Below are 25,736 nucleotides of genomic sequence, written 5' to 3' on the forward strand. Positions count from 1 at the left end.
TGGAACCAAAAGAACGCAAGGAACTATAGGCACTTTTCTGGTTGTTTTATCGAACCTTTTATCTGCAGCCGCACTTTGTTGCAATTAAATCCGGGAACTCTTTCACTACAAGTTCGCCATCTATTTGGGTGATGTAATGCTGAGAATCAAAGGATACCGGAACACAGCACACTCGGTTCTTGGATTCCTGTTGGAAAAAGTTTCTTTTTACTGTTATTTTGCAAAAAAAATGTAGCACCATTGCATAGGCCACATACGTAGTTCAACAAAATAGCATGGTTGGTTGTGCTGATATGATAGGGAATTGGCGGTGAGCAGCCACCGACGCATTCCGATATATCCCAGTACTGTTTTCCACGTTCCGGCCAAGACACGTTGAACATCTGCAGAAGAACATTATTTTTTAAATTACATGTTGGGAATGAACGCAAAATATACCAACCCTTGTGGTATTTGCTTCTACAACGAAGGGAACTAAGTGACAGGGTTGCCGATATTTGGTCAGTCTCGGTGAATTAAGTAGTGTTGCGCGACCCCCTCTGCTGCTTTTGCGTAAACGATGATTAGACCTTTGATTCATTCCTGTTCCCCTTCGAAACCGGTGCCTTCGAATATATCGAACCAACGGACGCTTTCCAGCTGCAGCTAAAAACGCGAGCGGTTTGTGATCGCAAACAAAGCTACAGTAAAAAAACTTTCGTAAACACTCCGTTGGTGCCACTGGCGCCGCTTGCAAATTCGTTACCGCACCTGTTTGCCCACGGTTCAATGTTGTCTCCAACTGGTTTCGAACTAATCGATCCTGCCTTGGAGGCACTTTGTTTCGGAAGTGCAAAACAAGACCCAAGATGTTGTTTACAACGTGGAGAGTTCGCCTTCGTACTAAATAAGCCCATGAGGATGTTTAAATGCAAACACGTTGGTACGGCAACACACAGCACGCTGTATTAATTTTAAGTTTAATGTGCCTAAAGACAAATGTTAGCCTTTTTTGGATACATGGCGACAAATTTCGCAAACTTACGTCCACGAAAATATTGCCGCCGGGGTCTAACCGTGACTGAAATTGTCAAATTCTGAGATCGAAGTTGATGCCAGTTGGCCAAGAACGGTAAGCTTAAATCCAAAACAACAAAACGACCGTCTCCAAAAGGACAACTCAACTACATGCAAAAAAACATCGAATTTGTGTAAACAATGCTACAAAATTACTGTCGTACCATGACGCTTGCGTGCACCCTGTGCGTGACAGTTCCACGATGCGCAGAAGCCACAAAGCTGTACATGCCGAAAGACTCGCCAATATCATTTGGTCTTTTCCTAAGGAGCACAAGTTCTGCTGCCACCAAGTGTTGCCCATCCAATCTACAGTTTTCAGCAATGTGTAATAATGCAAAAAAACACCTATCTTATTGCTCAAATACCTTAATGTTGTAGGTCGCAAAGTAATAGTACCATTTGACTGGTCCCAATCATTTGTGTAAACTAATGGAACGACAGACGATGTTGTTTGACGAACGGAATAAAAGCTTTTCCAGCTCTTTTTTATTTTTCTTGATACAGTGAAGCATGGTGATACGTAATTCAATAATAAATTCTCGATGCTCCCTTCTCGGTTTCTCCAATTAGCTAAAGCTTTACAACAAAAAAACTTTAAAACACACAGAAAATTATATTTAGTAAAGCATATTTACCCGATAAATAACTAAAAATTGTTGAATTTGAACTATTTCTTTGCAGTGGAACACCGACATGTAAATTAGACTCTGTAAACAAAAACTGCTCAAAGTACACTGAAATTCAACTGATGTTTTACACTTACCGATGTGATCTGTTGCATTTCTAATGCTGTTTAAAAACCGTCTGCATTTTATTTCCAAATCTCTTCCTGGCAGATTGTTCAACCAATTTAAACTAAACACAATTATTTTTGTACTGAAAGAGCCAACGTCGGACAAAGCAACTTCAAATATGAATTACTCATTTCGGTGCTTTAGGCAATTGACCAAAAAGTCATCTTTGTGATCCGACATAGTGGAGGAATGAATAACCACTACAAATAAACATTTAAGTATGACACAAACTAAACACATACTCCGACAAAGAACCATTATTGCTGCTCTTACTATGCTGGTAAAATGGAACTACATGCCATTTCAGTAGGCTCCTATGGTCTGCCACAGGCAACTTCGTGATTCGGCAAATTGACGTGTTGTCGCGACGGTTGATTACATATTTATCAGCGTCGACAACTCCAACAAAAGATATACAAACACGATGTAATATAATTTTACATAGTCCATGTAACTACACCTACGTTATACTAAACATTACAAATTTAGGAAAATACTCGATTGACGCAATCATACAATACAAAACTGTTTTCTGACTCTATGATGTAATTTCGTTCCGCCCAATGATCGAAAATATCCCTGACGTGGTGATAAAGGTAAAACCAGTCATGTGGAAAGTAGTGAGAGGCGTGGCATGGCCATGGCCTACAAAAATGAAAATGTGTGAAAAGATAAAACAGGGCGAGCTTCTTTATATTATGTTGCATTTTGCATGCAAGGGTTATTGAAAAGCAGTATGTACACCATATTGAGGGGCAAAGAAAAACGAAAAGAAGTAAGGTGCAGAAACTTACGCATAGTTTAAACCAAAGTTGAGTAATTTGGTAATTATTGGAATAAAATCTGTTTTATAAAGTTGCAATTGCTCACAAAACGAATAAAAGATTTGAAATACTTGTTTAAGTGAATTTCTCAACCTAAACTAATCATGGTGCTTTGACAGATATATATAGGGTAAATTCAAAATGGCATCGCATAAATACAAGCTGTCTTGTGGTTTTGATTTGGGTTTTGAACCCAACCTACAGGAAGCATTGGAAGCTCGTAATGGCGAAGGTTTTGACTTTGTCTGTTTGAATCTCGTCAACCCAATGAAAAAAGTGTCTTTCGGTGATGCTGAGAGTGGGGACAAATTGGGGGATGAAACGAACCCAGATTTTATGTTGATGGGACAAGAATGGTGTTCATTAATTGTTGGAAAGATTTCCAAGTGGTTGACTTTACATTCTGATTCCAATTTAGATAAAGCTAACATGGAAAGGGCACTTATTCAAGAACTTAATTTTGCAGCCTACCTGAGCCTCCCAGCCATTTGGCTCAACATTCCAAGTCCTGACTGTGCAAGTCTTGCCAAGTGCATTTATACTCACTTGCTTACCAGTCACCATAACATGAGTGTGTGGGTAAATGTACCCATGACGTGTACAACCAAAGATATGAATGAAGAAGGTGAATCCAACCAGATGAAAAGAAACAATGTTGACACATGGCATTGGTGGAACAAATTTCGTTCACTCTGTAATCACCACCAAAGGATAGGATTAGCATTGGAAATAACTGCAGACTTACCAGACAAGATGGTGGTAAACCAATGGTTAGGGGAACCTGTAAGATCAGTTGTCCTTCCGACCAGCATTTTCCTCACAGACAAAAAAGGTAACCCTGTTCTATCAAGATCCCATCAGGCCCTAATGATGCATTTCTTCAGGCAGAATTGCCAAATAGTAATCACTGGAAATAATGAACCACCATTTGGCCTGAAAGTATACAAGCAGTATATTGCTCACTTACAAGATAACATTCCTCCCCTCGACCAATACGACTCTTTTAGCCGAGGTTATGAAGACTACCTCCAAGCACCCCTTCAACCTTTGATGGACAATCTTGAATCTGCCACATATGAGACATTTGAAAAAGATCCCATTAAATATTACCAGTATCAGGAAGCGATATTTAAGTGTTTAGCTGCCAAGAGCAAAAACATGGATGGTGTATCCAAGCTTGTGGTAATGGTGCTAGGAGCAGGAAGGGGGCCTCTTGTGAGGGCAACTCTGCAAGCAGCAGCCAAAGCTAACATATCAATCAAATGCTATGCAGTTGAGAAAAATGCAAATGCTGTGGTGACTCTGGAGTTGCTTAAAAGAAAGGAATGGGTTAACGATGATGTTACCATAGTTTCATGTGATATGAGAGAATGGGAAGCACCAGAGTTGGCTGATGTTATTGTTTCAGAGCTATTGGGCTCCTTTGGAGATAATGAATTGTCACCTGAATGTCTCGATGGGGCCGAGCGTTTTCTAAAGCCAGATGCCGTCAGTATTCCTACATCATATACATCGTACCTATGCCCAGTTTCTTCCCAAAAGTTGTACAATGAAGTCATTGGTTCAGCACTTCTAGATACGGACAAACCAAAAGAAACTGCCTTTGAAACACCATATGTTGTCCGAATGCATAATTATAATGAACTTGCTCAACCCAAGGAAGTCTTTACATTTGCTCACCCAAAATCAAAAGCAGAACAACCTGACCAGAAAAATGCAAGGGATTCCTTGAAAACTAAAGATCACCTGAGAAATATTCGCCATGCTGAGATGACTTTCAATGTTAGCAGCTTTAGCATACTACATGGGTTCGCTGGTTACTTTCATTCAACATTGTATGATGATGTTTGTATCAGCATTGTTCCCAAAACTCACTCCCCTGGCATGTTTAGTTGGTTTCCCATATTCTTTCCACTGCAGACCCCCATAGCAGTAAAAGAGAACGATAACATAAAGTTTGACATTTGGCGCTGTTGTTCTGCTTCCAAGGTGTGGTATGAATGGGCTGTCGCAGAGCCCTCTGTGTCACCCATTCATAACCCAGCTGGACGTTCATATGCAATAGGCCTGTGAAATGTGTTTGGTTCGTCCAAGTATTTCTTTTCGAGATTTACGAGTTTCCAGTGAGTTCATGTATAGTGTAATTATGTAATAAGGTGAAGTAAAATAACAATTGTACAAAATTTGTTTTATTGGTGCATCAGTGGTGGCTTGTAGTAGAGCACATAGTAGGATGTTTCAGCAGCATAATGATGAATTTTATTTGGACTAGATGTTGAGTCAGATGAATTCATTTACATGAAAAAATAAGATACGTCAGACATGTATTAAACTTTAAATAACTTGTCTCACATGGCATAAAATAAATCTTTGATTAAGCTAATGTCGAAAGTAGCTTTAATGATGATGTATAAGTTGGTAGCAAAGTAACACTTTTCTGAAGAAAGACAAATTCTGGTGTATTAAAATGGTAGTAAAACAAAAAGTTTAATATGTATAGATCAGATAAAAGCACAGAACAGTTGGGCATTTAGTTATCTGACAAACGAATCGAACCGTAAAATTAATCACTTCTGCACACTACAAACATCATTTGTAGCTCGCAAGTATGGTCAGTTATCTGGAAAACCCTTCTACCGTAGCACAGTCAATGAAAAACCTGCCCATCAACAAATTCGTTCGCTATACCATTGTCAACTGGAGAAAATGTCTGTTGTCACAATATCCCTAAATAGCAAGCAAATTAAAACATATCGAAAAGCACAACTGGACTAATTTGGCAACCGTGATATCTTTCCCTTACCTATATACCTATAGGTACCCCAACCAACACTCCTTAGATCCTTGCCAACCATATCCCAACACCTACGTCATCCCTAAGTCCTTGCCGGCCCGACTTAATCTTCCAATTTAACTCTGCAACATCCCCGACAACCCTGCCAAAATTTTTCATTAGAACACACACCGAAGCCCTGTAAATTCGTAAAAGCATAGAATTCCTTTGCACTTAGCAGGAAATCCTTAATGCGCCAATACCTGGCCCGCCTGTCGTTTCGAAGTAGCCGGTAGGGACAAATAAGCCCCGGTCAAAAAATAAAGACCGTTCGCTTTGATACTAAAAATAGGAGTACACGGCGGGGTCGTGAGTTTACAGACTTGTAGATGCGTGATTTAAGACGGGACCACGAGGCACTTCATTATGAAACCGTAGAACCGCAGGGGGGCGGACACACGCTCAGCACCCTCTCTGTGTGCTCGGAAAGCTCTTCCCAACAAGTAAATGTGATTTCGAACCCTCATCATTCCATGTCAATTGTCTGTAGCTGGCCCCAGCATTGCCGAGTACTTCGCAATGATCTTTAGACAGACAAGAAACACCGTGGTTCCTGTTGTACACTTAAGTTGATGTGCTCGTCTTGCGCGTACTTCGTGACTCATGCTGGTTTGTCTCAAATTGCTCCAGTTGTGTATACATTGCAAGAAAGTTATCTGAAAACTCACGAATGCTTTTGCAATTTGCACTCCTTCTGGTTTCACACAATAATTAACATTTGAAACCAGTCTCCTGCACATTGGACTTTCACAGAAAAGTTTTAGTATAGACTTCACAGTCCAATTTGTGTAGCTTACATCTGTGACGGAATTTAAATCATGAACAACCAAACTCAGTCGATGTGCAGAGCAGTGAACAAACGTGGGTTTGGGGTAGATGATTATGATACGGGCCTGAACACTATTGTCTTTTCCTGCCATTGTTGAGCATCCATCGTAGCCTTGGCCATGGAGTTTGCTTAGATTAAGACCAATTTTCTTTTCTTGGTTAATGATAGCATCTGCAATTGTGACAGCATCCATCCCTTGCAGAGGAATGAATCCAAGGAATTCCTCACGTATGGAGGCTATGTCATTTTGCTGACCTTGCGATGGACAGCTCCGTGCCTGAAATGTCCGCAGTTTCGTCTGCAATGATGGAAAATCCAGTTGAATTATTTGCACTTCTACAACACCATCTCTCAGTACTTCTCCAGAGAGAGTTATGAACTCGTTCTGTATGCGTACAGACGTGTATTTCGCATTTTTACTTGCATTATCCATGTGATCCTTCAGGATCGTGTCCCCTTCTTCTATCCTGAACTGCAGTATGTCACAGAAGTTACCCGATGTACTCTCCTTTTCCCGCAATGCAATATAAAGACTGCAGCAAAATAGAATGCTTGATAGGATAGGCTCCTTTGGTCTGCCACAGGCAACTTCGTGATTCGGCAAATTGACGTGTTGTCGCGACGGTTGATTACATATTTATCAGCGTCGACAACTCCAACAAAAGTTATACAAACACGATGTAATATAATTGTACATAGTCCATGTAACTACACCTACGTTATACTAAACATTACAAATTTAGGAAAATACTCTATTGACGCAATCATACAATAGAAAACTGTTTTCTGACTATATGATGTAATTTCGTTCCGCCCAATGATCGAAAATATCCCTGACGTGGTGGTAAAGGTAAAACCAGTCATGTGGAAAGTAGTGAGCGGCAATGCGGCAATGCGGCATGCCATGGCCTACAAAAATGAAAATGTGTGAAAAGATAAAACAGGGCGAGCTTCTTTATATTATGTTGCATTTTGCATGCAAGGGTTATTGAAAAGCAGTATGTATACCATATTGAGGGGCAAAGAAAAACGAAAAGAAGTAAGGTGCAGAAACTTACGCATAGTTTAAACCAAAGTTGAGATATTTGGTAATTATTGGAATAAAATCTGTTTTATAAAGTTGCAATTGCTCACAAAACGAATAAAAGATTTGAAATACTTGTTTAAGTGAATTTCTCAACCTAAACTAATCATGGTGCTTTGACAGATATATATAGGGTAAATTCAAAATGGCATCGCATAAATACAAGCTGTCTTGTGGTTTTGATTTGGGTTTTGAACCCAACCTACAGGAAGCATTGGAAGCTCGTAATGGCCAAGGTTTTGACTTTGTCTGTTTGAATCTCGTCAACCCAATGAAAAAAGTCTCTTTCGGTGATGCTGAGAGTGGGGACAAATTGGGGGATGAAACGAACCCAGACTTTATGTTGATGGGACAAGAATGGTGTTCATTAATTGTTGGAAAGATTTCCAAGTGGTTGACTTTACATTCTGATTCCAATTTAGATAAAGCTAACATGGAAAGGGCACTTATTCAAGAACTTAATTTTGCAGCCTACCTGAGCCTCCCAGCCATTTGGCTCAACATTCCAAGTCCTGACTGTGCAAGTCTTGCCAAGTGCATTTATACTCACTTGCTTACCAGTCACCATAACATGAGTGTGTGGGTAAATGTACCCATGACGTGTACAACCAAAGATATGAATGAAGAAGGTGAATCCAACCAGATGAAAAGAAACAATGTTGACACATGGCATTGGTGGAACAAATTTCGTTCACTCTGTAATCACCACCAAAGGATAGGATTAGCATTGGAAATAACTGCAGACTTACCAGACAAGATGGTGGTAAACCAATGGTTAGGGGAACCTGTAAGATCAGTTGTCCTTCCGACCAGCATTTTCCTTACAGACAAAAAAGGTAACCCTGTTCTATCAAGATCCCATCAGGCCCTAATGATGCATTTCTTCAGGCAGAATTGCCAAATAGTAATCACTGGAAATAATGAACCACCATTTGGCCTGAAAGTATACAAGCAGTATATTGCTCACTTACAAGATAACATTCCTCCCCTCGACCAATACGACTCTTTTAGCCGAGGTTATGAAGACTACCTCCAAGCACCCCTTCAACCTTTGATGGACAATCTTGAATCTGCCACATATGAGACATTTGAAAAAGATCCCATTAAATATTACCAGTATCAGGAAGCGATATTTAAATGCTTAGCTGCCAAGAGCAAAAACATGGATGGTGTACCCAAGCTTGTGGTAATGGTGCTAGGAGCAGGAAGGGGGCCTCTTGTGAGGGCTACTCTGCAAGCAGCAGCCAAAGCTAACATATCAATCAAATGCTATGCAGTTGAGAAAAATGCAAATGCTGTGGTGACTCTGGAGTTGCTTAAAAGAAAGGAATGGGTTAACGATGATGTTACCATAGTTTCATGTGATATGAGAGAATGGGAAGCACCAGAGTTGGCTGATGTTATTGTTTCAGAGCTATTGGGCTCCTTTGGAGATAATGAATTGTCACCTGAATGTCTCGATGGGGCCGAGCGTTTTCTAAAGCCAGATGCTGTCAGCATTCCTACCTCATATACATCATATCTATGCCCAGTTTCTTCCCAAAAGTTGTACAATGAAGTCATTGGTTCAGCACTTCTAGATACGGACAAACCAAAAGAAACTGCTTTCGAAACACCATATGTTGTCCGAATGCATAATTATAATGAACTTGCTCAACCCAAGGAAGTCTTTACATTTACTCACCCAAAATCAAAAGCAGAACAACCTGACCAGAAAAATGCAAGCAATTCCTTGAAAACTAAAGATCACCTGAGAAATATTCGCCATGCTGAGATGACTTTCAATGTTAGCAGCTTTAGCATACTACATGGGTTCGCTGGTTACTTTCATTCAACATTGTATGATGATGTTTGTATCAGCATTGTTCCCAAAACTCACTCCCCTGGCATGTTTAGTTGGTTTCCCATATTCTTTCCACTGCAGACCCCCATAGCAGTAAAAGAGAACGATAACATAAAGTTTGACATTTGGCGCTGTTGTTCTGCTTCCAAGGTGTGGTATGAATGGGCTGTCGCAGAGCCCTCTGTGTCACCCATTCATAACCCAGCTGGACGTTCATATGCAATAGGCCTGTGAAATGTGTTTGGTTCGTCCAAGTATTTCTTTTCGAGATTTACGAGTTTCCAGTGAGTTCATGTATAGTGTAATTATGTAATAAGGTGAAATAAAATAACAATTGTACAAAATTTGTTTTATTGGTGCATCAGTGGTGGCTTGTAGTAGAGCACATAGTAGGATGTTTCAGCAGCGGAATGATGAATTTTATTTGGACTAGATGTTGAGTCAGATGAATTCATTTACATGAAAAAATAAGATACGTCAGACATGTATTAAACTTGAAATAACTTGTCTCACATGGCATAAAATAAATCTTTGATTAAGCTAATGTCGAAAGTAGCTTTAATGATAATGTATAAGTTGGTAGCAAAGTAACACTTTTCTGAAGAAAGTGAAGACAATTTTGGTGTATTAAAATGGTAGTATAACAAAAAGTTTTATGTGTATAGATCAGATAAAAGCATAGAACAGTTGGGCATTTAGTTATCTGACAAACGAATCGAACCGTAAAATTAATCACTTCTGCACACTACAAACATCATTTATAGCTCGCAAGTATGGTCAGTTATCGGGAAAACCCTTCTACCGTAGCACAGTCAATGAAAAACCTGCCCATCAACAAATTCGTTCGCAATACATTGTCAACTGGAGAAAATTTGTGTTGTCACAATATCCCTAAATAGCAAGCAAATTAAAACATATCGAAAAGCACAACTGGACTAATTTGGCAACCGTGATATCTTTCCCTTACCTATACCTATAGGTACCCCAACCAACACTCCTTAGATCCTTGCCAACCATATCCCAACATCTACGCCATCCCTAAGTCCTTGCCAGCCCGACTTAATCTTCCAATTTAACTCTGCAACATCCCCGACAACCCTGCCAAAATTTTTCATTAGAACACACGCTGAAGCCCTGTAAATTCGTAAAAGCATAGAATTCCTTTGCACTTAGCAGGAAATCCTTAATGCGCCAATACCTGGCCCGCCTGTCGTTTCGAAGTAGCCGGTAGGGACAAATATGCCCCGGTCAAAAAATAAAGACCGTTCGCTTTGATACTAAAAATAGGAGTACTCGGCGGGGTCGTGAGTTTACAGACTTGTAGATGCGTGATTTAAGACGGGACCACGAGGCACTTCATTATGAAACCGTAGAACCGCAGGGGGGGGCACACGCTCAGCACCCTCTCTGTGAGCTCGGAAAGCTCTTCCCAACAAGTAAATGTGATTTCGAACCCTCATCATTCCATGTCAATTGTCTGTAGCTGGCCCCAGCATTGCCGAGTACTTCGCAATGATCTTTAGACAGACAAGAAACACCGTGGGTCCTGTTGTACACTTAAGTTGACGTGCTCGTCTGGCGCGTACTTCGTGACTCATGCTGGTTTGTCTCAAGTTGCTCCAGTTGTGAAAACATTGCAAAAAAGTTATCTGAAAACTCACGAATGCTTTTGCAATTTGCACTCCTTCTGGTTTCACACAATAATTAACATTTGAAACCAGTCTCCTGCGCATTGGACTTTCACAGAAAAGTTTTAGTATGGACTTCACAGCCCACTTTGTGTAGCTTACATCTGTGACGGAATTTAAATCATGAACAACCAAACTCAGTCGATGTGCAGAGCAGTGAACAAACGTGGGTTTGGGGTAGATGATTATGATACGGGCCTGAACACCATTGTCTTTTCCTGCCATTGTTGAGCATCCATCGTAGCCTTGGCCATGGAGTTTGCTTAGATTAAGACCAATTTTCTTTTCTTGGTTAATGATAGCATCTGCAATTGTGGCAGCGTCCATCCCTTGCAGAGGAATGAATCCAAGGAATTCCTCACTTATGGAGGCTATGTCATTTTGCTGACCTTGCGATGGACAGCTCCGAGCCTGAAATGTCCGTAGTTTCGTCTGCAATGATGGAAAATCCAGTTGAATTATTTGCTGCTTCTACAACACCATCTCTCAGTACTTCTCCAGAGAGAGTTATGAACTCGTTCTGTATACGTACAGACGTGTATTTCGCATTCTTACTTGCATTATCCATGTGATCCTTCAGGATCGTGTCCCCTTCTTCTATCCTGAACTGCAGTAGGTCACAGAAGTTACCCGATGTACTCTCCTTTTCCCGCAATGCAATATAATGACTGCAGCAAAATAGAATGCTTGATAGGATAGGCTCCTATGGTCTGCCACAGGCAACTTCGTGATTCGGCAAATTGACGTGTTGTCGCGACGGTTGATTACAGTATTTTACGGACCATAAAGCGCACCCGATTATAAGGCGCACTGTCAATAAATTGCTTTGATTAGTTTTTTGTTCATACATAAGGCGCACCGGGCTATAGAACGCAACGTATTTTAAGGAGTATGGGTTACCGTATTAAGCTCATTAAACAAAAACTTGTTACGTAATAAATGTAAGCAAGTCACAATAGTATGAATATCACAGTGGCTAGTTGCTTTTACCGTAGTTTATTGTGTAAGACGGTGGTATATTTATAACAGTATCGGTAATGGTTTGGAGTGTAGGCAATAAAGCACTACTTGATCCATACATTAGGCGCACCGGCTGATAAGGCGCACGATCAATTTATGAGGAAAAAAAGGATTTAAGTTGCGCCTTATGGTCCGTAAAATACGGTACATATTTATCAGCGTCGACAACTCCAACAAAAGTTATACAAACACGATGTAATATAATTTTACATAGTCCATGTAACTACACCTACGTTATACTAAACATTACAAATTTAGGAAAATACTCGATTGACGCAATCATACAATACAAAACTGTTTTCTGACTCTATGATGTAATTTCGTTCCGCCCAATGATCGAAAATATCCCTGACGTGGTGGTAAAGGTAAAACCAGTCATGTGGAAAGTAGTGAGCGGCAATGCGGCAATGCGGCAATGCGGCATGGCCTACAAAAATGAAAATATGTGAAAAGATAAAACAGGGCGAGCTTCTTTATATTATGTTGCATTTTGCATGCAAGGGTTATTGAAAAGCAGTATGTATGCCATATTGAGGGGCAAAGAAAAACGAAAAGAAGTAAGGTGCAGAAACTTACGCATAGTTTAAACCAAACTTATGTACCAAAGTTGAGTAATTTGGTAATTGTTGGAATAAATTCTGTTTTTTGTAAAGTTGCAATTGCTCACAAAACGAATAAAAGATTTGAAATACTTGTTTAAGTGAATTTCTCAACCTAAACTAATCATGGTGCTTTGACAGATATATAAAGGGTAAATTCAAAATGGCATCGCATAAATACAAGCTGTCTTGTGGTTTTGATTTGGGTTTTGAACCCAACCTACAGGAAGCATTGGAAGCTCGTAATGGCGAAGGTTTTGACTTTGTCTGTTTGAATCTCGTCAACCCAATGAAGAAAGTGTCTTTCGGTGATGCTGAGAGTGGGGACAAATTGGGGGATGAAACGAACCCAGACTTTTTGTTGATGGGACAAGAATGGTGTTCATTAATTGTTGGAAAGATTTCCAAGTGGTTGACTTTACATTCTGATTCCAATTTAGATAAAGCTAACATGGAAAGGGCACTTATTCAAGAACTTAATTTTGCAGCCTACCTGAGCCTCCCAGCCATTTGGCTCAACATTCCAAGTCCTGACTGTGCAAGTCTTGCCAAGTGCATTTATACTCACTTGCTTACCAGTCACCATAACATGTCTGTGTGGGTAAATGTACCCATGACGTGTACAACCAAAGATATGAATGAAGAAGGTGAATCCAACCAGATGAAAAGAAACAATGTTGACACATGGCATTGGTGGAACAAATTTCGTTCACTCTGTAATCACCACCAAAGGATAGGATTAGCATTGGAAATAACAGCAGACTTACCAGACAAGATGGTGGTAAACCAATGGTTAGGGGAACCTGTAAGATCAGTTGTCCTTCCGACCAGCATTTTCCTTACAGACAAAAAAGGTAACCCTGTTCTATCAAGATCCCATCAGGCCCTAATGATGCATTTCTTCAGGCAGAATTGCCAAATAGTAATCACTGGAAATAATGAACCACCATTTGGCCTGAAAGTATACAAGCAGTATATTGCTCACTTACAAGATAACATTCCGCCCCTCGACCAATACGACTCTTTTAGCCGAGGTTATGAAGACTACCTCCAAGCACCCCTTCAACCTTTGATGGACAATCTTGAATCTGCCACATATGAGACATTTGAAAAAGATCCCATTAAATATTACCAGTATCAGGAAGCGATATTTAAGTGTTTAGCTGCCAAGAGCAAAAACATGGATGGTGTATCCAAGCTTGTGGTAATGGTGCTAGGAGCAGGAAGGGGGCCTCTTGTGAGGGCAACTCTGCAAGCAGCAGCCAAAGCTAACATATCAATCAAATGCTATGCAGTTGAGAAAAATGCAAATGCTGTGGTGACTCTGGAGTTGCTTAAAAGAAAGGAATGGGTTAACGATGATGTTACCATAGTTTCATGTGATATGAGAGAATGGGAAGCACCAGAGTTGGCTGATGTTATTGTTTCAGAGCTATTGGGCTCCTTTGGAGATAATGAATTGTCACCTGAATGTCTCGATGGGGCCGAGCGTTTTCTAAAGCCAGATGCTGTCAGCATTCCTACATCATATACATCATATCTATGCCCAGTTTCTTCCCAAAAGTTGTACAATGAAGTCATTGGTTCAGCACTTCTAGATACGGACAAACCAAAAGAAACTGCCTTTGAAACACCATATGTTGTCCGAATGCATAATTATAATGAACTTGCTCAACCCAAGGAAGTCTTTACATTTACTCACCCAAAATCAAAAGCAGAACAACCTGACCAGAAAAATGCAAGCAATTCCTTGAAAACTAAAGATCACCTGAGAAATATTCGCCATGCTGAGATGACTTTCAATGTTAGCAGCTTTAGCATACTACATGGGTTCGCTGGTTACTTTCATTCAACATTGTATGATGATGTTTGTATCAGCATTGTTCCCAAAACTCACTCCCCTGGCATGTTTAGTTGGTTTCCCATATTCTTTCCACTGCAGACCCCCATAGCAGTAAAAGAGAACGATAACATAAAGTTTGACATTTGGCGCTGTTGTTCTGCTTCCAAGGTGTGGTATGAATGGGCTGTCGCAGAGCCCTCTGTGTCACCCATTCATAACCCAGCTGGACGTTCATATGCAATAGGCCTGTGAAATGTGTTTGGTTCGTCTAAGTATTTCTTTTCGAGATTTACGAGTTTCCAGTGAGTTCATGTATAGTGTAATTATGTAATAATGTGAAGTAAAATAACAATTGTACAAAATTTGTTTTATTAGTGCATCAGTGGTGGCTTGTAGTAGAGCACATAGTAGGATGTTTCAGCAGCATAATGATGAATTTTATTTGGACTGGATGTTGAGTCAGATGAATTTATTACATGAAAAATTCATTTACATATTTACCTTCTAACGTAGCACAGTCAATGAAAAACCTGCCCATCAGCAAATTCGTTCGCTATACATTGTCAACTGGAGAAAATTTGTGTTGTCACAATATCCCTAAATAGCAAGCAAATTACCTATACCTATGGGTACCCCAACCAACACTCCTTAGATCCTTGCCAACCATATCCCAACATCTACGTCATCCCTAAGTCTATGCCAGCCCGACTTCCTTTGCACTTAGCGGGAAATCCTTAATGCGCCGATACCTGGCCCGCCCGTCGTTTCGAAGTAGCTGGTAGGAACAAATATGCCCCGGTCAAAAAAACAAAGACCGTTTGCTTTGAAACTGAAAACAGGAGAACTCGGCGGGGTCGTAAGTTTGCAGACTTGTAGATGCGTGATTTAAGACGGGACCAGGAGGCATTTTGTCATGAAACCGTAGAACCGCAGGGGGGCGCGGACACACGCTCGAGCACCCTTTCTGTGAGTTCGGAAAGCTTTTCCCAACAAGTAAATGTGATTTCGAACCCTCATCATGTCCATGTCAATTGCCTGTAGCTGTTGGGTAACTGGCCCCAGCATTGCCGAGTACTTCGCAATGATCTTTAGACAGACAAGAAACACCGTGGTTCCTGTTGTACACTTAAGTTGATGTGCCGTCTGGCGCGTACTTCGTGACTCATGCTGGTTTGTCTCAAGTTGCTCCAGTTGTGTATACATTGCAAAAAAGTTATCTGAAAACTCACGACTTCACACAATAATTAACATTTGAAACCAGTCTCCTGCGCATTGGACTTTCACAGAAAAGTTTTAGTATGGACTTCACAGTCCAATTTGTGTAGCTTACATCTGTGACGGAACTTAAATCATGAACAACCAAACTCAGTCGATGTGCAGAGCAGTGAACAAACGTGGGTTTGGGGTAGATGATTATGATACGGGCCTGAACACCATTGTCTTTTCCTGCCATTGTTGAGCATCCATCGTAGCCTTGGCCATGGATTTTGCTTAGATAAAGACCAATTTTTTTTTCTTGGTTAATGATAGCATCTGCAATTGTGACAGCGTCCATCCCTTGCAGAGGAATGAATCCAAGGAATTCCTCACGTATGGAGGCTATGTCATTTTGCTGACCTTGCGATGGACAGCTCCGTGCCTGAAATGTCCGCAGTTTCGTCTGCAATGATGGAAAATCCAGTTGAATTATTTGCTGCTTGTACAACACCATCTCTCAGTACTTCTCCAGAGAGAGTTATGAACTCGTTCTGTATACGTACAGACGTGTATTTCGCATTCTTACTTGCATTATCCATGTGATCCTTCAGGATCGTGTCCCCTTCTTCTATCCTGAACTGCAGTAGGTCACAGAAGTTACCCGATGTACTCTCCTTTTCCCGCAATGCAATATAATGACTGCAGCAAAATAGAATGCTTGATAGGATAGGCTCCTATGGTCTGCCACAAGCAACTTCGTGATTCGGCAAATTGACGTGTTGTCGCGACGGTTCATTACATATTTATCAGCGTCGACAACTCCAACAAAAGTTATACAAACACGATGTAATATAATTTTACATAGTCCATGTAACTACACCTACGTTATACTAAACATTACAAATTTAGGAAAATACTCGATTGACGCAATCATACAATACAAAACTGTTTTCTGACTCTATGATGTAATTTCGTTCCGCCCAATGATCGAAAATATCCCTGACGTGGTGGTAAAGGTAAAACCAGTCATGTGGAAAGTAGTGAGCGGCAATGCGGCAATGCGGCATGGCATGGCCTACAAAAATGAAAATGTGTGAAAAGATAAAACAGGGCAAGCTTCTTTATATTATGTTGCATTTTGCATGCAAGGGTTATTGAAAAGCAGTATGTATACCATATTGAGGGGCAAAGAAAAACGAAAAGAAGTAAGGTGCAGAAACTTACGCATAGTTTAAACCAAAGTTGAGTAATTTGGTAATTATTGGAATAAAATCTGTTTTATAAAGTTGCAATTGCTCACAAAACGAATAAAAGATTTGAAATACTTGTTTAAGTGAATTTCTCAACCTAAACTAATCATGGTGCTTTGACAGATATATATAGGGTAAATTCAAAATGGCATCGCATAAATACAAGCTGTCTTGTGGTTTTGATTTGGGTTTTGAACCCAACCTACAGGAAGCATTGGAAGCTCGTAATGGCGAAGGTTTTGACTTTGTCTGTTTGAATCTCGTCAATCCAATGAAAAAAGTCTCTTTCGGTGATGCTGAGAGTGGAGACAAATTGGGGGATGAAACGAACCCAGACTTTATGTTGATGGGACAAGAATGGTGTTCGTTAATTGTTGGAAAGATTTCCAAGTGGTTGACTTTACATTCTGATTCCAATTTAGATAAAGCTAACATGGAAAGGGCACTTATTCAAGAACTTAATTTTGCAGCCTACCTGAGCCTCCCAGCCATTTGGCTCAACATTCCAAGTCCTGACTGTGCAAGTCTTGCCAAGTGCATTTATACTCACTTGCTTACCAGTCACCATAACATGAGTGTGTGGGTAAATGTACCCATGACGTGTACAACCAAAGATATGAATGAAGAAGGTGAATCCAACCAGATGAAAAGAAACAATGTTGACACATGGCATTGGTGGAACAAATTTCGTTCACTCTGTAATCACCACCAAAGGATAGGATTAGCATTGGAAATAACAGCAGACTTACCAGACAAGATGGTGGTAAACCAATGGTTAGGGGAACCTGTAAGATCAGTTGTCCTTCCGACCAGCATTTTCCTTACAGACAAAAAAGGTAACCCTGTTCTATCAAGATCCCATCAGGCCCTAATGATGCATTTCTTCAGGCAGAATTGCCAAATAGTAATCACTGGAAATAATGAACCACCATTTGGCCTGAAAGTATACAAGCAGTATATTGCTCACTTACAAGATAACATTCCTCCCCTCGACCAATACGACTCTTTTAGCCGAGGTTATGAAGACTACCTCCAAGCACCCCTTCAACCTTTGATGGACAATCTTGAATCTGCCACATATGAGACATTTGAAAAAGATCCCATTAAATATTACCAGTATCAGGAAGCGATATTTAAGTGTTTAGCTGCCAAGAGCAAAAACATGGATGGTGTACCCAAGCTTGTGGTAATGGTGCTAGGAGCAGGAAGGGGGCCTCTTGTGAGGGCAACTCTGCAAGCAGCAGCCAAAGCTAACATATCAATCAAATGCTATGCAGTTGAGAAAAATGCAAATGCTGTGGTGACTCTGGAGTTGCTTAAAAGAAAGGAATGGGTTAACGATGATGTTACCATAGTTTCATGTGATATGAGAGAATGGGAAGCACCAGAGTTGGCTGATGTTATTGTTTCAGAGCTATTGGGCTCCTTTGGAGATAATGAATTGTCACCTGAATGTCTCGATGGGGCCGAGCGTTTTCTAAAGCCAGATGCTGTCAGCATTCCTACATCATATACATCATATCTATGTCCAGTGTCTTCCCAAAAGTTGTACAATGAAGTCATTGGTTCAGCACTTCTAGATACGGACAAACCAAAAGAAACTGCCTTTGAAACACCATATGTTGTCCGAATGCATAATTATAATGAACTCGCTCAACCCAAGGAAGTCTTTACATTTACTCACCCAAAATCAAAAGCAGAACAACCTGACCAGAAAAATGCAAGCAATTCCTTGAAAACTAAAGATCACCTGAGAAATATTCGCCATGCTGAGATGACTTTCAATGTTAGCAGCTTTAGCATACTACATGGGTTCGCTGGTTACTTTCATTCAACATTGTATGATGATGTTTGTATCAGCATTGTTCCCAAAACTCACTCCCCTGGCATGTTTAGTTGGTTTCCCATATTCTATCCACTGCAGACCCCCATAGCAGTAAAAGAGAACGATAACATAAAGTTTGACATTTGGCGCTGTTGTTCTGCTTCCAAGGTGTGGTATGAATGGGCTGTCGCAGAGCCCTCTGTGTCACCTATTCATAACCCAGCTGGACGTTCATATGCAATAGGCCTGTGAAATGTGTTTGGTTCGTCTAAGTATTTCTTTTCGAGATTTACGAGTTTCCAGTGAGTTCATGTATAGTGTAATTATGTAATAATGTGAAGTAAAATAACAATTGTACAAAATTTGTTTTATTGGTGCATCAGTGGTGGCTTGTAGTAGAGCACATAGTAGGATGTTTCAGCAGCATAATGATGAATTTTATTTGGACTGGATGTTGAGTCAGATGAATTTATTACATGAAAAATTTATTTACATATTTACCTTCTAACGTAACACAGTCAATGAAAAACCTGCCCATCAGCAAATTCGTTCGCTATACATTGTCAACTGGAGAAAATTTGTGTTGTCACAATATCCCTAAATAGCAAGCAAATTAAAACATATCGAAAAGCACAACTGGACTAATTTAGTAACCGTGATATCTTTCCCTTACCTATACCTATAGGTACCCCAACCAACACTCCTTATATCCTTGCCAACCATATCCCAACATCTACGTCATCCCTAAGTCCTTGCCAGCCCGACTTCCTTTGCACTTGGCGGGAAATCCTTAATGCGCCGATACCTGGCCCGCCCGTCGTTTCGAAGTAGCTGGTAGGGACAAATATGCCCCGGTCAAAAAAACAAAGACCGTTCGCTTTGATACTAAAAACAGGAGAACTCGGCGGGGTCGTAAGTTTGCAGACTTGTAGATGCGTGGCTTAAGACGGGACCAGGAGGCATTTTATTATGAAACCGTAGAACCGCAGGGGGGCGCGGACACAGGCTCGAGCACCCTCTACGTGAGCTCGGAAAGCTTTTCCCAACAAGTAAATGTGATTTCGAACCCTCATCATGTCCATGTCAATTGCCTGTAGCTGTTGGGTAACTGGCCCCAGCATTGCCGAGTACTTCGCAATGATCTTTAGACAGACAAGAAACACCGTGGTTCCTGTTGTACACTTAAGTTGATGTGCCGTCTGGCGCGTACTTCGTGACTCGTGCTGGTTTGTGTCAAGTTGCTCCAGTTGTGTATACATTGCAAAAAAGTTATCTGAAAACTCACGAATGCTTTTTCAATTTGCACTCCATCTGGCTTCACACAATAATTAACATTTGAAACCAGTCTCCTGCGCATTGCACTTCACAGAAAAGTTTTAGTATAAACTTCACAGTCCAATTTGTGTAGCTTACATCTGTGACGGAATTTAAATCATGAGCAACCAAACTAAGTCGATGTGCAGAGCAGTGCACAAACGTGGGTTTGGGGTGGATGATTATGATACAGGCCTGAACATTGTTGTCTTTTCCTGCCATTGTTGAGCATCCATCGTAGCCTTGGCCATGGAGTTTGTTTAGATTAAGACCAAATTTCTTTGCTTGGTTGATGATAGCATCTGCAATTGTGGCAGCGTCCATCCCTTGCAGAGGAATGAATCCAAGGAATTCCTCACATATGTAGGGTATGTCATTTTGCTGACCTTGCAGCTCAACAAATCTTACACCGATGGACAGCTGCTCCGTGCCTGAAATGTCTGCAGTTTCGTCTGCAACGATGGAAAATCCAATTGAATTATTTGCTGCTTCTACATCACCATCTCTCAGTACTTCTCCAGAGAGAGTTATGAACTCGTTCTGTATACGAACATACGTGTATTTCGCATTCTTACTTGCATTATCCATGTGATCCTTCAGGATCGTGTCCCCTTCTTCTATCCTGAACTGCAGTAGGTCACAGAAGTTACCCGATGTACTCTCCTTTCCCCTCAATGCAATATCATGACTGCAGCAAAATAAAATGCTTGATAGGATAGAAAGAAGTTTTTGTGACTGGTTTGTTAACTGCTTGATCCATTTGACCCAAGATTGACAGCGCTGGGTTTTGCACAGCGTAGAGAAAACTTGTACAATCTTACAAGGCGCCTTTTTGCAAGGGATGTGATTGCTCGCGCAGTCGTTAAAATCTTTTATATTTAACAAAAGGGGTCACGATAAACGCGCCCATTTTCCCTCGATGTACTGGTTGAGGAAACAACACACAATACCTGCACAGAGCACCTTTCAAAAGACTTGAGTAGGCCAGCCATGGAGGATATTGGCCTATCCACGCGTGGCGGAAGGAGCGGGGACCATGATAATCGTTGTTATAATTGTATTCAATTGGTGGAACATATGTTTTGATCAGGAGGTCGTATAGTTTTTCATCAATCAAACGTTCTGTGATTTTAACGTATAGCCCTATGTCCCTATCTTGAGGCAAGTGACTGCATGGCCACTTTCGCAGGTGGTGTTTGGGGTGGAATTTGATTGGTTGCAGTGACCAACTGTTTGTTCCCTCTAAGCTGCTTTGTTGGTTCAGCAAGCGTTTCTGGTTTGTATTTATTTTCCTCTGATTTGCGTTTATTTAGAAACCTCCTGATATCCATTTTTTGTTCCTGTCAAAAAAAAACTAAAGTTCTACCTGCTAGCGAAAAACAACAGCAGCTAAACAAATACGAGTTGTTAACTAACTGAATAGAATGAGGTTTTACAACAGATAAAATGAATCAAGCATTATACTTATCAATAGCTAGGCAACAGCATACGCCATTGATGAATTTCTTCACTGTGTCTGTTTTTATATCAGATGAGGTTTGTATATGTAAACCCACTTCCGTTGAAAAGCTTTTGCCATTCTTCCACTCAGTGATAGTATATATTGTGTTTGTTGTGTTATTATGCCACATCGGGATTGGCAAGATGAGTAGCACAGTCAGATGATTTTTCTTCTGAAATACCGTTTCTGAAACGGCGATGGAGGTTTTAAACAGATTAAATGAATCAAGCATTATACTTATCAATAGGTCGGCAACAGGAATTTCGTTACGTCATTGATGAATTTCTTCACTGTGTCTGTTTTTATATCAGATGAGGTTCGTATATGTAAACCCACTTCCGTTGAAAAGCTTTTGCCATTCTACCACTCAGTGATAGTATATATATTGTGTTTGTTGTGTTATTATGCCACATCGGGATTGGCAAGAATGAGTAGCACTGTCAGATGATTTTTCTTCTGAAATACCGTTTCTGAAACGGCGATGAGACGATAATATCCCCCCCCCCCTGATGTTTTACACTTACCGATGTGATCTGTTGCATTTCTAATACTGTTTAAAAACCGCCTGCATTTTATTTCCAAATCTCTTTCTGGCAGATTGTTCAACCAATTTAAACTAAACACAATTATTTTTGTACTGAAAGAGCCAATGTCGGACAAAGCAACTTCAAATATGTATTACTCATTTCGGTGCTTTAGGCAATTGATCAAAAAGTCATCTTTGTGATCCGACATAGTGGAGGAATGAACAACCACTACAAATAAACATTTGAGTATGACACAAACTAAACACATACTCCGACAAAGAACCATTATTGCTGCTCTTACTATGCTGGTAAAATGGAATACGTGCCATTTCATTAGGCTCCTATGGTCTGCCACAGGTAACTTCGTGATTCGGCAAATTGACGTGTTGTCGCGACGGTTGATTACATATTTATCAGCGTCGACAACTCGAACAAAAGTTATACAAACACGATGTAATATAATTTTACATAGTCCATGTAACTAAACCTACGTTATACTAAACATTACAAATTTAAGAAAATACTTGATTGACGCAATCATACAATACAAGACTGTTTTCTGACTCTATAATGTAATTTCGTTCCGTCCAATAATCGAAGATATCTATGACGTGGTGGTAAAGGTAAAACCAGTCATGTGGAAAGTAGTGAGCGGCAATGCGGCTTGGCATGGCCTACTGAAATGAAAATTTTTGAAAAGATGAAACAGGGCAAGCTTCTTTATATTATGTTGCATTTTGCATGCAAGGGTTATTGAAAAGCAGTATGTAAACTTCCGCATAGTTTAAACCAAACTTGTGCACCAAAGTTGAGTAATTTGGTAATTATTGGAATAAAATCTGTTTTATAAAGTTGCAATTGCTCACAAAACGAAAAAAAGATTTAAAATATTTGTTTAAGTGAATTTCTCAACCTAAACTAATATGGTGCTTTGACAGATAGGGTAAATTCAAAATGGCTTCGCATAAATACAAGCTGTCTTGTGGTTTTGATTTGGGTTTTGAACCCAACCTACAGGAAGCATTGGAAGCTTGTAATGGCGAAGGTTTTGACTTTGTCTGTTTGAATCTCGTCAACCCAATGAAAAAAGTGTCTTTCGGTGATGCTGAGAGTGGGGACAAATTGGGGGATGAAACGAACCCAGACTTTATGTTGATTGGACAAGAATGGTGTTCTTTAATTGTTGGAAAGATTTCCAAGTGGTTGACTTTACATTCTGATTCCAATTTAGATAAAGCTAACATGGAAAGGGCACTTATTCAAGAACTTAATTTTGCAGCCTACCTGAGCCTCCCAGCCATTTGGCTCAGCATTCCAAGTCCTGACTGTGCAAGTCTTGCCAAGTGCATTTATACTCACTTGCTTACCAGTCACCATAACATGACTGTGTGGGTAAATGTACCCATGACATGTAAAACCACAGATATGAATGAAGAAGGTGAATCCAACATGAGGAAAAGAAACAGTGTTGACACATGGCATTGGTGGAACAAATTTCGTTCACTCTGTAATCACAACCATAGGATCGGATTAGCATTGGAAATAACTGCAGACTTACCAGACAAGATGTTGGTAAACCAATGGTTGGGGGAACCTGTAAGATCAGTTGTCCTTCCGACCAGCATTTTCCTTACAAACAAAAAAGGTTACCCTGTTCTGTCAAGATCCCATCAGGCCCTAATGATGCATTTCTTTAGGCAGAATTGCCAAATAGTAATCACTGGAAATAATGAACCACCATTTGGCCTGAAAGTATACAGGCAGTATATTGCTCACTTACAAGCTAACATTCCTCCCCTCGACCAATACGAGTCTTTTAGCCGAGGTTATGAAGACTACCTCCAAGCACCCCTTCAACCTTTAATGGACAATCTTGAATCTGCCACATATGAGACATTTGAAAAAGATCCCATTAAATATTACCAGTATCAGGAAGCGATATTTAAGTGTTTAGCTGCCAAGAGCAAAAACATGGATGGTGTACCCAAGCTTGTGGTAATGGTGCTAGGAGCAGGAAGGGGGCCTCTTGTGAGGGCAACTCTGCAAGCAGCAGCCAAAGCTAACATATCAATCAAATGCTATGCAGTTGAGAAGAATGCAAATGCTGCGGTGACTCTGGAGTTGCTTAAAAGAAAGGAATGGGTTAACGAAGATGTTACCATAGTTTCATGTGATATGAGAGAATGGGAAGCACCAGAGTTGGCTGATGTTATTGTTTCAGAGCTATTGGGCTCCTTTGGAGATAATGAATTGTCACCTGAATGTCTTGATGGGGCTGAGCGTTTTCTAAAGCCAGATGCCGTCAGTATTCCTACATCATATACCTCGTACCTATGTCCAGTGTCTTCCCAAAAGTTGTACAATGAAGTCATTGGTGCAGCACTTCAAGATACTGACAAACCAAAAGAAACTGCCTTTGAAACACCATATGTTGTCCGAATGCATAATTATAATGAACTTGCTGAACCCAAGGAAGTTTTTACATTTACTCACCCAAAATCAAAAGCAGAACAACCTGACCAGAAAAATGCAAGCAATTCCTTGAAAACTAAAGATCACCTGAGAAATATTCGCCATGCTGAGATGACTTTCAATGTTAGCAGCTTTAGCATACTACATGGGTTCGCTGGTTACTTTCATTCAACATTGTATGATGATGTTTGTATCAGCATTGTTCCCAAAACTCACTCCCCTGGCATGTTTAGTTGGTTTCCCATGTTTTTTCCCCTGCAGACCCCCATAGCAGTAAAAGAGAATGATAACATACAATTTGACATTTGGCGCTGCTGTTCTGCTACCAAAGTGTGGTATGAATGGGCTGTCGCAGAGCCCTCTGTGTCACCCATTCATAACCCAGCTGGACGTTCATATACAATAGGCCTGTAAAATGTGTTTGGTTTGTTCAAGTATTTCTTTTCGAGTTTTACAAGTTTCCACTATGTGAATGAGTTCATGTATAGTGTAATCACCATACAATGTGTCATGCTAAGTGAAGTAAAATAACAATTGCACAAAATTTGTTTTATTGGTGCATCAGTTGTGGCTTGAAGTAGAGCACATAGTAGGATGTTTCAACAACATAATGATGAATTTCATTTGGACCAGATGTTGAGTCAGATGAGTTCATTTACATGAAAAAATAAGATAAGTCAGCCACGTATTAAACTTGAAATAACCTTAATGCGCTAATACCTGGCCGACCCCGCCTGTCGTTTTCGGTTTTAGGCCTTTTTTTGTCGAAGTATAGCCAGGGACCCAAATGCCCCGGTCAAAAAAACACCGTTCGCTTTGATACTAAAAAGCGGAACTCGACTGGGTCGGGAGTTTGTAGACGCGCGATTTAAGAATAAGGGACCAGGAGGCATTTTATTATGAAACCGCAGAAGTATTACCATGCTTTCGCATAACAAGTCCGGATCGCCCCACTGCGCAGACCCTTTATATTTGGCGATCTCAGCTCTCGTATTTTGATCACGAGGTTCATATAGGCTTCGCAGCTTTATTGTGAATTGTACGCTTTGGGAACTATCCAAAAGTAAGTGGCGATTGTTATTATTTCGAATTTGATACTTGTGCAGGGACAGTTTCTCTGCACTTGCATTGTGTTTTATCGTTCGCAATTGCATCTTGAAGGGTTAATCTTGCTGCGTTTTTAGGATGTAATTCCAAAGGTTTTTAGTAGAGTTTTTTAAACAGCAGTCAATCT

General features: G+C 40.4%; 3 protein-coding genes, 1 long non-coding RNA gene and 4 pseudogenes across 4 annotated transcripts; 5 read left to right on the plus strand and 3 right to left on the minus strand.

Moving 5' to 3' along the window:
- Positions 1 to 58: 58 nt before the first annotated feature.
- Positions 59 to 2,033, minus strand: LOC145906002 (uncharacterized). Its single transcript, XM_082993412.1, has 10 exons — positions 1,981 to 2,033; positions 1,823 to 1,914; positions 1,695 to 1,766; positions 1,409 to 1,635; positions 1,221 to 1,349; positions 1,025 to 1,163; positions 751 to 882; positions 443 to 645; positions 258 to 383; positions 59 to 187 (listed from the first exon to the last, which is right to left on the minus strand). The coding sequence occupies exons 1-10, from the start codon at positions 2,031 to 2,033 to the stop codon at positions 59 to 61; spliced, it is 1,302 nt and encodes a 433-aa protein (XP_082849538.1).
- Positions 2,034 to 2,800: 767 nt separating this feature from the next.
- Positions 2,801 to 4,850, plus strand: LOC145900792 (protein arginine N-methyltransferase 5 pseudogene; annotated as a pseudogene).
- A 2,701-nt stretch (positions 4,851 to 7,551) lies between these two features.
- LOC145899809 (protein arginine N-methyltransferase 5 pseudogene) lies at positions 7,552 to 9,581 on the plus strand (annotated as a pseudogene).
- Positions 9,582 to 10,735: 1,154 nt separating this feature from the next.
- LOC145906101 (zinc finger MYM-type protein 1-like) lies at positions 10,736 to 11,706 on the minus strand. The gene is made up of 2 exons (XM_082993531.1): positions 11,510 to 11,706; positions 10,736 to 11,386 (listed from the first exon to the last, which is right to left on the minus strand). Exons 1-2 carry the CDS (start codon positions 11,513 to 11,515, stop codon positions 10,736 to 10,738), a joined length of 657 nt encoding a protein of 218 aa, XP_082849657.1. The 5' UTR covers positions 11,516 to 11,706.
- Positions 11,707 to 12,719: 1,013 nt separating this feature from the next.
- On the plus strand, positions 12,720 to 14,946 carry LOC145900405 (protein arginine N-methyltransferase 5 pseudogene; annotated as a pseudogene).
- A 993-nt stretch (positions 14,947 to 15,939) lies between these two features.
- Positions 15,940 to 23,432, minus strand: LOC145917906 (uncharacterized). Its single transcript, XR_014405733.1, has 4 exons — positions 23,390 to 23,432; positions 16,550 to 16,688; positions 16,200 to 16,312; positions 15,940 to 16,076 (listed from the first exon to the last, which is right to left on the minus strand). It is a non-coding gene; the product is annotated as an uncharacterized LOC145917906 (long non-coding RNA).
- Positions 16,992 to 18,988, plus strand: LOC145917904 (protein arginine N-methyltransferase 5 pseudogene; annotated as a pseudogene).
- On the plus strand, positions 22,973 to 25,021 carry LOC145917905 (protein arginine N-methyltransferase 5-like). Its single transcript, XM_083003213.1, has one exon. It carries the CDS (start codon positions 22,985 to 22,987, stop codon positions 24,914 to 24,916), a length of 1,932 nt encoding a protein of 643 aa, XP_082859339.1. The 5' UTR covers positions 22,973 to 22,984; the 3' UTR covers positions 24,917 to 25,021.
- The last annotated feature ends 715 nt before the right edge of the window (positions 25,022 to 25,736 follow it).

Source organism: Ascidia mentula, chromosome 1 (assembly GCF_947561715.1).
Source record: "Ascidia mentula chromosome 1, kaAscMent1.1, whole genome shotgun sequence".
NCBI lineage: Eukaryota > Metazoa > Chordata > Ascidiacea > Phlebobranchia > Ascidiidae > Ascidia > Ascidia mentula.

What these genes read in the sequence shown, in the direction of transcription:
- LOC145906002 (XM_082993412.1), bottom strand. Translation starts at nt 2,033, where the DNA reads ATGTCGGATCACAAAGATGACTTTTTGGTCAATTGCCTAAAGCACCGA. An exon ending in TGCCTAAAGCACCGAAATGA is followed by an intron (nt 1,915 to 1,980) that starts GTAATTCATATT and finishes AATTGTGTTTAG; the next exon opens with TTTAAATTGGTTGAACAATC. An exon ending in ATGCTATTTTGTTGAACTAC is followed by an intron (nt 188 to 257) that starts GTATGTGGCCTA and finishes TTTTTCCAACAG; the next exon opens with GAATCCAAGAACCGAGTGTG.
- LOC145917905 (XM_083003213.1), top strand. Translation starts at nt 22,985, where the DNA reads ATGGCTTCGCATAAATACAAGCTGTCTTGTGGTTTTGATTTGGGTTTT.